The sequence below is a fragment of the Leptonychotes weddellii genome, chromosome 1 (genome assembly GCF_054177405.1).
Source record: "Leptonychotes weddellii isolate Sample4059 chromosome 1, ASM5417740v2, whole genome shotgun sequence".
NCBI classification, from domain to species: Eukaryota; Metazoa; Chordata; class Mammalia; order Carnivora; family Phocidae; genus Leptonychotes; species Leptonychotes weddellii.
In genome coordinates, this window is record NC_138369.1 from 12,600,173 (window position 1) to 12,612,207 (window position 12,035).

Below are 12,035 nucleotides of genomic sequence, written 5' to 3' on the forward strand. Positions count from 1 at the left end.
TCACGTGCCCACCTGTGGGCAAAATCATTGGTGCTGGAGGAACGTGGGGCTCTGATTGGCCAGGTCTGAGTCCGTGCCCCGCCTTGGCTCCCAGCAGGCGGTCGGCCGCACAGGCTCATGGGAGGTTGAGGTGGGGGTGCGGCTGGCTCACCCTGAGAATAGAGAACTGTCGCCCTTGAGGTTGCAGAAAGTTCCCTTTTTCTTTTTTTCCAACCTTCCTTTCCATTACATGTTTCCTCCCCCCCCCCCCCCATAATGTGTGTTTGTAATATCTAAACTTCTAGTATCTTCCAGCATCTGGTATCTTTTCTGTGTGCTTTCCTGAAAAGTGTTTCCCGTTTCTCTCAAGACTCCAGCTGTGCCTGTGTGTGTGCGCGTGTGCGTGTGTGTTTCGGTAAGATAGAGAATATTTACCAAGTTTCTTTGAAACTAAAGCCATTGGCTTTTTAGCCAGAACCAGACTTGAATTTGAATCCTGTCCTTACCCCTTACAGGCTGTGTGACCTTGTGAAAGTCATTTAATCCTCTCTGAGTTTCCCTTGTTTTCATCTGAGAAATGGTATGATATATACCTTGTTTTAAGAATTGTTTTAAGGAGGGGCGCCTGGGTGGCTCAGTCGGTTAAGCATCTGCCTTTGGCTCAGGTCGTGATCCTAGGGTTCTGGGATCGAGCCCTTCCATCGGGTTCCTTGCTCAGCGGGAGTCTGCTTGTCCCTCTCCCTCTGCTCCTCCCCCTACTTGTGCTCCCTCCCTCTCTCTCTCTCTCTCAAAAAATAAAATAAAATAAAATCTTAAAAAAAAAAAAGAATTGTTTTAAGTAATACAGCCTGCATCAGACTCCCCTGATGGGCTTGTGAAGACATAACGTGTTACCAGGTCCCCTCCCAGAGTTTCTAATTCAGTAGGTCTGGGGTGGAGCCCAAGAATTTGCATTTCTTACAAGTTCCCAGGTGATGTCAGGGAACTCCTCTTTGAGAACCACTGGCTTAGAGAATAAAGCCTGTCTATGTACAGCCTCTTACACAGAGCCTGGCATGTTGTGGATGCCCAGATGCAGCTGTTGTTAGGGTGAGTGGTATTGGTATTTGTAATGGCTTTGTGGCAGAAGATATGCCATGATTCATCACACAACTGTTGTTGTCCTCTGGGAAACGACAGATTCCTGTATAGAGTGACACATCTTTCTGAGAAGTTCCTTGTCATCCTCGTGACTTGTGGGCAAGTGGATGCTGGGTCATCTGTCCTGCCTGGCTTTAACTTTCTTTTCTGCTTCCTCTGCAGTACTCTGGGTTCCAGCAGTCTGCTGACAGGTGTTTTCTTTGTGGACATCTGATCATGGACATGGTGAGTAGGGTCAGTGGAACAAGATGATGGCACAGTGGGAGGGGGAGGCATTCACAGAAAATAGAAACTAACAGTTGAAAACTGTGTTTCCTACCTTGATTTATGGTTGCATCTGGTTTTGTTAAGAGAAGACCTGTGTAAGGCCGCTGCTCGCTCTACAAGAAGCCATGTTGTTGGCTTTTACTGGTATTAGCATCCTTAATCATGTAGTCCACCACAGTGTTGTGTTTCTGATGATGCTCTTTTCTGTGGGCTGTTTGGATCACACCAGCCTCCCTCTGATTTTCTGTTATCCTTGTGGTGTCCCGGGTGAGATGCCAAATGCCAAACTTCATCTCCCTTGGAGTTGGGTACAGAAAGTTGGATAAACACAGTTGTTTGTGCCTCATGTTCTGCCTGGCTCTATCTGTTCCTAAGATGAGTTTTGGGGGCCTGTCATTAGTTCTGAGACAGCAGAACAAGAAGCAAGTTTTATACATTCTGTTCTTCACTCAGCCACTGGCTCTCTGAGCTTGTCTTGGGCCTCAGTATCTTTATCTCTTCAGTGGGGACAGTTTTTCTTTCCTGGCCTCCTTATAGGGTAAGGTTGCGAGGTTAACAAATGCAGAATACTTAGTCTGTCTCAGGGATCAAACTGTTCACCATTGGAGATCAGGCCTTAAGAATTTCTTTAATATGCTGGTTAAAGAAAATTATTATACAATATTCTTTTAGTCGGAAAGAGGTAAATCCCTCTCTAAGCTGACCCATTAATTCCATTCTGGAGAAGGGAATTGCTAATCATTGCTATATTTTTTTCTTTTACCTCTCTTATTGAGAAACAACTCCTAGAGTAAAGGCTATACATCTTAAGCGTACAGGTGAATAAAGTTTTGCATATGCACATACCCGTGTAACCCCACCCAGGTCAAAGTGTGGATGTTTCCCACATCCCACACCCCAGGAACTTCCTTCTTGTCTTCCTCCCAGTCCAGAAACCCTCCTCCAAAGGTACCCTCTATTCTGAGCTCTGTTGCCCCAGATTTGTTTTGCTGGTCCTGGAACTTCATATAAATGGAATTACACAGTACAGAGTCCTTTGGGTCTGCCTTTTCTCACTTAGAAAATGTTTGTTGTTGTTGTTGTTGGTTAAATATTTTATATATTTGGTAGAGAGAGAAAGAGAGAGGGCAAACACAAGCAGGGGGAGTGGCAGAGGAAGAGGGAGAAGCAGGCTCCCCGCTGAGCAGGGAGCCCGATGCGGGCACTCGATCCCAGGACCCTGGGATCATGACCTGAGCTGAAGGCAGACGCCCAACGACTGAGCCACCCAGGCGCCCGACATAAGTTTTCATTTATCTAGGGTAAATGCCTAGGAGTGGAATTACAGAGGCATATGGTAAATTATGCTTACTTTTTTTTTTTTAAGATTTTTATTTATTTATTTGAGAGAGAGTGAGAGTGAGGGAGATCACAGAGGGAGAGGGAGAAGCAGACTTGCCACTGAGCAGGGAGCCCGATGTGGGGCTCAGTCACAGAACCCTGAGATCATGACCTGAGCCGAAGGCAGCCACTTAAACGCCTGAGCCACCCAGGCACCCCTTATGTTTACTCTTATAAGAAACTGTCAAACTTGTCCAGAGAGTCTATGTCATTTTGCATTTCCACCAGTAAGAGTTCCAGTTGCTCTATATCCTTACCCAGCACTTGGTATTGTCAGTTTTTATTTGTTTTAAGTTTAGCCATGCTAATAGATGTGTAGTAATATGTCATTGTGATTTTAATTTATATTTCCAAAATGGCTAATGATGCTGAGCATCATTATGAGTATTTTTGTAATGAGCATTTTCATGTTCTAGTTATCCATATGTATTTTTTTAAGTTTATTTATTTAAGTAATCTCTACATCCAACGTGGGGCTTGAACTCACAACCCTGAGACCAAGAGTCACATGCTCTTCCAACTGAGCCAGCCAGGTACCCCTGTTATCCATATATTGTCTTTGAAGTATCTGTTAAAATCTTTTCCTGTTTTTTTTATTGAGTTGCTTATTACTTATTAAGTTTTTGTTTTTGTTTTTAAAGATTTTATTTATTTATCTGACAGAGAGAGAGCGAGCGACAGCAGGAACACAAGCAGGGGGAGTGGGAGAGGGAGAAGCAGGCTTCCCGCTGCGCAGGGAGCCCGATGTGGGGCTCGATCCCAGGACCCTGGGATCATGACCTGAGCCAAAGGCAGATGCTTAACAACTGAGCCACCCAGGTGCCCCTACTTATTAAGTTTTAAGAGTTCTTTTTTTTTTTTTAGGATTTTATTTATTTATTTGAGAGAGAGAGAATGAGAGACAGAGAGCATGAGAGGGAGGAGGGTCAGAGGGAGAAGCAGACTCCCTGCCGAGCAGGGAGCCCGATGCGGGACTCGATCCTGGGACTCCAGGATCATGACCTGAGCCGAAGGCAGTCGCTTAACCAACTGAGCCACCCAGGCGCCCCAAGAGTTCTTTTTTATATTCTGAATATAAGTCCTTTTCTGAAAATGTTTACAAATATTTTTCCCACTCTGTAGCTTTTCTTTTTTTTTTTTTTTGTAAATTTATTTATTTTTTATTTTTTAAAGTTTTATTTATTTGACAGAGAGAGAGACAGCGGGAGAGGGAACACAAGCAGGGGGAGTGGCAGAGGAAGAGGGAGAAGCAGGCTGCCCCCTGAGCAGGAAGCCCGATGCGGGGCTCGATCCCAGGACCCTAGGATCATGACCTGAGCCAAAGGCAGATGCTTAACTGACTGAACCACCCAGGGGCCCCTTTGTTGTTGTTTTTGGGGGGCGGCAGGGGCAGTGGGAGAGGGAGAGAGAGAATCTTAAGCAGGCTCCATGCCCAGCGACGTGGGGCTCGATCTCACGACCCTGAGATCATGAGCTGAGCCGAAATCAAGAGTCAGACGCTTAACCGACTGAGCCACCCAGGGGCCCCTTTATTGTTGTTTTTGGGGAGCGGCAGTGGGAGAGGGAGAGAGAAAATCTTACGCAGGCTCCATGCCCAGCGACGTGGGGCTCGATCTCACGACCCTGAGATCATGAGCTGAGCCGAAATCAAGAGTCGGACACTTAACCAACTGAGCCACCCAGGGGCCCCCAGAAAATGTTCCTGAGGTTCATCCATGTTGTTGCCTGTGTCAACAGTTCATTTATTTTCATTGCGAAGTAGAATTCCATTGTATGGATATAGCAGCTTGTGTATCTGTTGCTCTGCTGATGGGGTTTTGGGTGGTTTCCAGTTTGAGGCTATTTAGGAATAAAGCTGCTGTGAAGCCTGCCCTGTTCATGAGGAGAACCTGCTGTTGCCCAGGCTCGGACACACCACAGCGGAGCTTAGCCCTGAGAGGGCCGGGTCCTCGCTGTAGCCAAGACCTCCCTGGGAGCACGGCCCTCCCTCCATTCCCACAGGGGAGGCCGGCAGGAGCCACACACACCCTCACCCCTACCTTCCACAGACGCCAGCCAGACTCCACAAGCATCCAATTCTTGGGCGGAATTGGTCCTCAATTTTAGAGTCCTTCTGGCAAACCCACTGCATATGAGGTCAACGGTGTCCAAATATATGAGCATGGTTATACACTATTTTTTATTTCCAGGTATCCTAAGCCTTCTTAGGGCCTCGTGATTCATAGAACTCCACTAGTCAGGGCTCAGCGGGATGGTTCTTCTGCTCCATGTGGCATTGCCTGGGGTCACTTACACACTGGTGCTCAGCTGGTGTCCCAGTTGAGTGCCCAAGATGGCCTCTCCCCTGTGGCCGCTGATCTCATTCAGTCGTCTAGCTTGGACTTCCTACAGCAAAGGAGGGAGGGAAGCTGCCAGGCTTCTTAAGTCCTTGACTCCGAAATCTCTCCACATCATTTCTTCCTCGTTCTGTTGCTCACAGAACATCACAAGGCCGCTCTCAATACACGGCGGGGTGGTGAGGGGGGGTACTCTCCTCCACTTCTTGAAGTGAGGACCAGCCTTGCATGCAGGAAGGGAAGGAATGAAGCTTTGAAGACCATCTCTACCCCACGAGAATAATGCCAAGTTGAACCGGGGTCCTTGCAGGTCTTCTCTAGGACTTGAAAACTTTTAGCAATGTCTGTCTGGTAGTGACACCCACTTTTAAAAAAATTTTTTTTTTTTTTAAGATTTTATTTATTTGCGAGAGAGAGAATGAGAGACAGAGAGCATGAGAGGGAGGAGGGTCAGAGGGAGAAGCAGACTCCCTGCCGAGCAGGGAGCCCGATGCGGGACTCGATCCCGGGACTCCAGGATCATGACCCGAGCCGAAGGCAGTCACTTAACCAGCTGAGCCACCCAGGCGCCCGTGACACCCACTTTTTTTTTTTTTTATTTTTTTTAAAGATTTTATTTATTTATTTGACAGAGACACAGCGAGAGAGGGAACACAAGCAGGGGGAGTGGGAGAGGGAGAAGCAGGCTCCCTGCAGAGCAGGGAGCCCGATGTGGGACTCAATCCCAGGACCCTGGGATCATGACCTGAGCCGAAGGCAGTCGCTCAACCGACTGAGCCACCCAGGCGCCCCGTGACGCCCACTTTTAAAGACAGAACCCTTAACTGCTGCCAAGAATTTTTATAATGCCAGAAAAGATTCCTTCTGACACCATTCTTGGTTCTTTAAGAGAAGCAACCAGTTGTCCAGTTCTTTGTATAAATTGTCCTTGTCCCCCCCGCCTCCCTGGTTAGTAGAGGAGAATGCTCTGAGAGTGCAGGTTGAAACTGGGCATTTGCCCCACTTTAAAAAGAATTATCACAGCGAGTCAGCATGCAGCAAAAGGCATCTGTGTCCTGCCACACTTCAGGCACATTGTGGGTGAAGTTCATTTAAGGGTCTCTTCCGCCAAGACAGCGTTAGCCAGGGAGCAAAATGCATTCTGAGGTCCCCATTGCCAAGTGGACTTTGGAAGCCCAGCCTGTTGTTTGTCCTATTCTGGCAGCTTCCCGCAGGTCGAGAGGGGCCTCAAAGGTTAGTGACGCACCAGAGGGAACGAGGAGGCTAGAGAGCTGAGCCTTCAGAGGAAGAAGGGAGAGCGCACGAAGCCTCCAGCTTACCTCTGTGGCTGCAGCATGTGAGGTGTGGCGTTGGCCTTGGGGGGAAGCAGGCCTTGGGCACTGGCAGGCCCACACCTTTCCTGCAGGTGTCACACACACGGGCACAAACTCAAACCAGTGGTTCTTCGATTTTAGCATGCATTGGAATCATATTTCGAAAACACCAACCGCTGGGCTTGACCCTAGCGCTTCTGATTCTGGAGATTCGGGATGGGCCCTGAGAATGTACATTTTTTAGCAAGCCCCCAGGTGATGCTGGTCCTGTGGCTCCAGGGACCACACTTTGAGATGCACTGACTTAATAGGAAAACAGTTTGATGTCACCTAGCAAGGGGGTTGGAGGTAGGCAGTTCTGCAGGGAGGTAATTTGGTCACTTGCTGACGTCACCAAGTCTTCTCTCTCCTGCCCTGCATGTGTGGGCTCTGTCCTGGTTCCAGGACAGCTTCTTACCTCTCCAGGCATCACAACCAGATCAAATGACACTAAGAGGAAGAAGGTTTGTGGGACTTTCTCTACTTTGTGTTTTAAAACAGTAGCAATAGGGCGCCTGAGTGACTTAGTTGGTTAAGCGTCCTACTCCCGATTTCTGTTCAGGTCATGATCTTGGGGTCCTGGGATTGAGCCCCACGTCGGGCTCTGCGCTTGGCAGGGAGTGCACTTGGGGATTCTCTCCCTCTGCCCCTCCCGCTGTGCTAGTGCATGCGGTCTTTCTCTCTCTCTCTGTCAAATAAATAAATCTTAAAAAAAAAAACAGCAACAACAGCAACAAAGAAGCTTTGCTTATGCTTGGATTTGGAATGATCAGCGGTTGAGTCATAGCTTCTGGATTATCATGCCTCGGAGTGAAAGCTGCTTAGGAGGAGGCACCTGGGAGGCAGAACTTAAGAGGTTTTCTGAGCTCTGCCATTTCCATGTGGAATTAACTTTGATCCTTCCGTGGACCAGCTGCTTCCTAAATCTGGGATGAAGCCTGGCGTGGCCCTGCCTGCTTCACATCATTTCCTGCAAAGAACTGCAAAAGAGCCCTCCAGACTCTCCTCAGGAGGGTTATGCCCAGGAGAAGGATCCTGTTTGGCTCCCTCCTGTTGATACATTTACCTTGATTTGCCTTTCCCACCCCGTCCTCTCTTGACCTTGGTCCAAGCGAAACCCCGACGAGTGTGTGCTGTGCGATGTGATCGCATAGGGACCCTCGGCTTGATGTGTTCCTCTCCTTTCCACCGTCCAACCCGTCTCCATAATCCCCGCTGAGTCCCGGCCTCTTCCTTTCTGCCTCCAGATCCTGCAGGCCCTCGGGAAGTCCTACCACCCCGGCTGCTTCCGCTGTGTCATCTGCAACGAGTGTTTGGATGGGGTGCCCTTCACCGTGGACTCCGAGAACAAGATCTACTGTGTCCGAGATTACCACAAGTAAGGAGGGATAGGGTGCAGAGGGGCTGCAGGCCCGAGCCACATTGATCTCGCCGAGCAAAGGAGAGACACCCGCTGAGGTGCACCCGCAGGCTCTGCTTGAATCCTGAGTCCACAGTCCGGCAAAGGCTTCGTGGTTTAAAGGGTGTAGCAGGGGCCTCGGAAAGTCAGCTGACTCCAGTGCAGATAGGGACTGGTAACAGAATCATGTTTCCTGGAAAATCAGAACCCAAATCCCTATAATCAGATCGCGGTTAGGCCTCAGGAAGCCTCTGCCAAGCCCAGTGGCTCCAGCTTGACCTGACTTCACAAGGCAGCGACTCAGGGCTGGTCGCCACCACCCTCGGTCTGCCCAGGCCTGTGCTGGGCACCATGAGGGGAGTGAACAGGTTGGTCTCTGTCCCTAGTAGAGTGAGAGGGTCTAGCTAGGCTTGTTACCACTGGGGAATAATCTCGAAGTGCTACTAAAACACCTCCCAGAGAATGAGCCAGACTGTCTTTTTTTAATAAAGATTTTATTTATTTGAGAGAGAGAGAGAGCGCGAACGCAAGCAGGGGGAGCAGGAGAGGGAGAAGCAGATTCCCCACTGAGCAGGGAGCCCGATGCGGGGCTCGATCCCGGGACCCCAAGATCACGACCTGAGCCACAGGCAGGTGCTTCACTGACTGAACCACCCAGGTGCCCCAAGCCAGGCTGTCTTGATTCGAGGGCTGGGGGTGGGGGGTGGGGGGGGCGGGGTTCACTTGAAGAGGGATGGGTGGGAGGCCAGCCGTGAGGAAGGCTCAATGTGGGCTCCAGGACCTGCCTCCTAGAAACAGCACAATATGCATTTTATTGCCTCTTTGCTTCTCCCGGCAGGGTGCTGGCCCCCAAGTGTGCAGCCTGTGGGCTTCCCATCCTTCCACCTGAGGTAAGAAGCTTTTTCAGGCCTGTTCCTGGCGTCTTCCATGACACGAATATCTCCCTGGGATCATCTACAAGATCTGTGTCTTGTCCTTACGCCTTTGACAAAATCCTTCTGAAATCTCACCTCTGACCTTAATAGTGTCCTCACCAAGAAGCCCCTTTCTTCTTGGCTGGCTTCCCCAGCCCATTGCCCTTCGTGTGCCCTATTCGTCCCTATAATCAGGTCAAACTCCCTGACTTGATAGTGACTCCCAGATTAGAAGATGAGCAGAAATCTTGCCTTTCATTCATTTTTTTTTTAAAATCACTCTCCACGTAGGTGGTTTTTTTCAGTGTTGACTCTGACATTCCAGAAGGTAGAACTGCTGTCCCTCCTCCTTCCTCTCTCATCAGTTAAAAGTTGGGTCCCCCAGCTGGCCTCTTGTTCTTCCTTTCATTCTGTCCAGGGCTCAGATGAGACCATCCGTGTCGTGTCCATGGACAGAGACTACCATGTGGAGTGCTACCACTGTGAGGTAGGCCCCTCCCTGCCCAGATGCCCAAAGTACAAGAGAAGAGCATCCCCGGGTTGACTGGGGCCTGAGATGGTCAGCAAGGTGTGGTCAAGGGCTGCCCTCCAGGTCAAGGGGTGAAGCCTGCCTTGTAGGGGAGGTTGGAGGACACGCACATGTTTGGGACGTAAAGATCATTGCTGTTTCCTCCACGTTGGTTAACTGCCAAGTCCTGAAACCATTGCAGTTGGCTCCCTGAGGCCACAGAGTGGGCGGCTCACGGGGACCACGGGTTTCACATGCCACATTGTCAGGCAGCTGTGTGATCTGGGGACCAGACACCCTCCCCTCCAGCTTATAGGCTGTTCTATCTGCCAAGAACCCCTTTCTGAGCTGACCCCTGGAAATCATGAAGAAATCCGCCCCTCCTTGGAAACAGGCATGGGTGGTGTGAAGGTGGATGGGGACCCATGTGCCCCCTCTTTACCTTGTGTCATGCCCGGGCGGGTGCTCCATGGCTATCAGGCAGGCCTGGGGTCACCCCTCCCCGCCCCTCGTGAAGGTTGCGCACACTTTAAGCGTCCGTGGGGTTTCAGCCAGAATTAAGTGGATTCACCCAAGGAAGGACAGTAGATTTATTTCGTGACGCTGTGGGTGGGGTGAATGGGAGAGGGGTGGGGGCGAGGTGGGGAGCTCACTGCTAGCACCAGGCGCCGGAGAGCAAGGGGCCGTCTGCTCACTACAGTCTTCACTCTGCATTCAGGCCAGCGCTGGCCCACAGAAACCCGAGAGCCACGGGTCCAAGTCACGAGTGTCATTTTGTTTTCTAGTAGTCACATTAAAAAAATAAAGCGAAACAGATGGGATTCATTCTTTTAATATTTTATTCAACCCGTATATCCAGTTTTCTTTCAATATGTGTAACCAGTATGAGGGATCTCTCATGAACAGTCTTATATTCATTGTTTGCCCTAAGTCTTGGAGGTACAGCATAGGGATCCACCGACATCCCATTTCCGTTCCGACCAGCCCCGGTTCAAGTGCGCGTTGGGGGCGTGTCATGCTTTCACTCGGCAGGACTGCCCGGTTCTGCACCGGCATTCGCTGCCCGCACAGTCCGCTCTGCTGGTCTCCGGGACGTCGGCCTTTGGGTCAGTCTTGCAGTCCTTTCTGTGCTGTCCTGCTACCACTGGGCCTTTTTGCCTCCCCTAGGACTGCGGTCTGGAGCTCAATGATGAAGACGGTCACCGCTGCTACCCCCTGGAGGACCACCTGTTCTGTCACTCCTGCCATGTCAAGAGACTGGAGCAAAGCCCCTCGTCTGCAGCTCTTCACCAGCACCGCTTCTAGCCGGAGCCACTCCCAGGCGTCCCGTGGGAGATGACAAGACATCTGCCTGTTAGTTCCAGCGGCCCCCGGGGCGGAGCCGGGGTCGGGGGTGGGAGAGGGGTTAGGCAGGTAAGTTTCTGCATATACGCCTGGGGTGCCTTTCCTTGAACCAGGGAGCTGAGCCCTACCTGTGTGGCATGTGTATTTTCCAAGTGCCTTTCTGCTCCGCAACGCCCTGTCACATTACTCAGGAAGACACTCCAGCCGCGTGTGGCATGTGACAGGGGATCGCATCCGTGCAGCCGAAGGCACTCTCCAGCCCCTCTCGGATGGAAAGGGTCGCAGTGAGCGTGTTTCACAATATCCTCTGAAGACAGATCTCAGCTGCCGATCCATGCAGCCCTCTCCTGTCCCTTGGGAAAATTCCCACATCCAGACGCTATCCACCCCCCCCCCCCCACCGCATGCACGTACACAACATGATTTAAGACTGCATCCAGACACGTGCGTGCGCACACACACACACACACAGCATTATTTAAGACTTCCTGCCACCCCAGAGACTCAGTTCTTCTTTCGAATGGTTGCACATTTTCATTGCATTATGGCAAGAGGGAAGCTCTCGCGGGTGCTATCTTAGGAAGAATTTGCTTACTAAACCAGAGCCAAGTTTTGAAATGAGTGAGCCAGGCAGGGTTTCCTCCTGGTACGCTGACCGCGTTTTGTGTGCCCCTGCAAATCTTCACTCCCTTAACGGCAGCTGGGAGCCCGATGGAGATTTGCCCTGTTCCAGCAAAGTGTGCTTTGGACCGAGGGCTTGGTGCAGGCCCCAGGCCCCCTTTGCCCAGCTGTTTACACTGTTTCTCTCTGGAGCTCTCGAGAGTCTGCGACTCCGGAGTCGCTCCCACAAAGGCAAGTCTCAGGATCCCACGTGGGGACATCTCTGTGCCTGTTTTAGCTTCTTTAATGAACCACGGGGTTTGGGCCGTCCTGCCCACCTGCTGAGAGCTAGCCCCCTTCTCCACGGGGGAGAGTGTGTGTGTGTGTGTGTGTGTGTGTGTGTGTGTGTGTGTGATCTCTAAGCAGCACAGGAGGGGGTGCTTCCGGATAGATGAGTGTGTTCACCTCGCACGGCTCTCCCTCACCCAATTCTGGGCACAGGCAGTGACGTGGGAAGAGACCCGTATAAGGTACACTGCTCTTGTCTGGGTTTTCTTCTTGTTTTTAATCGTCTCCCCCCGTTCTCAGTCTTCCACACACACAAAATACCTCACAGATAAGAGCTTCGCCAAACCGCAGATGAGGCATTTGGCCATTGCACTGACCTCCCAGGCCTCCGTCGGGGCGTGCGGAGTCTCTGCCTCCACGCGGGCCAGACAGCAGCCGCTCCGGGCACGGGCTGCCAGTGGGTCGGAGGGCACGTGGGTGTTACTGCCCTGATGCAGTTCATCAGGCAGGTCCCCCCGGGGTGGGAGG

The 12,035-nt window shown here is 51.0% G+C and overlaps 1 protein-coding gene across 2 annotated transcripts in view; it reads left to right on the forward strand.

Moving 5' to 3' along the window:
- LIMD1 (LIM domain containing 1) overlaps nucleotides 1-11,862 on the forward strand; it is a 66,988-nt gene extending 55,126 nt beyond the window's left edge. The window contains exons 4-9 of one of the 2 annotated variants that reach the window (XM_081816435.1): nucleotides 1,282-1,344; nucleotides 7,702-7,832; nucleotides 8,692-8,743; nucleotides 9,186-9,254; nucleotides 10,443-10,628; nucleotides 10,733-11,862. In XM_081816435.1, the coding sequence (XP_081672561.1) occupies nucleotides 1,282-1,344; nucleotides 7,702-7,832; nucleotides 8,692-8,743; nucleotides 9,186-9,254; nucleotides 10,443-10,580 (453 nt within the window). In that variant the 3' untranslated portion in view covers nucleotides 10,581-10,628; nucleotides 10,733-11,862. Of the gene's footprint in view, nucleotides 1-1,281; nucleotides 1,345-7,701; nucleotides 7,833-8,691; nucleotides 8,744-9,185; nucleotides 9,255-10,442 lie in introns of both variants that reach the window. The other variant, XM_081816434.1, reaches the window with a different exon arrangement.
- The last annotated feature ends 173 nt before the right edge of the window (nucleotides 11,863-12,035 follow it).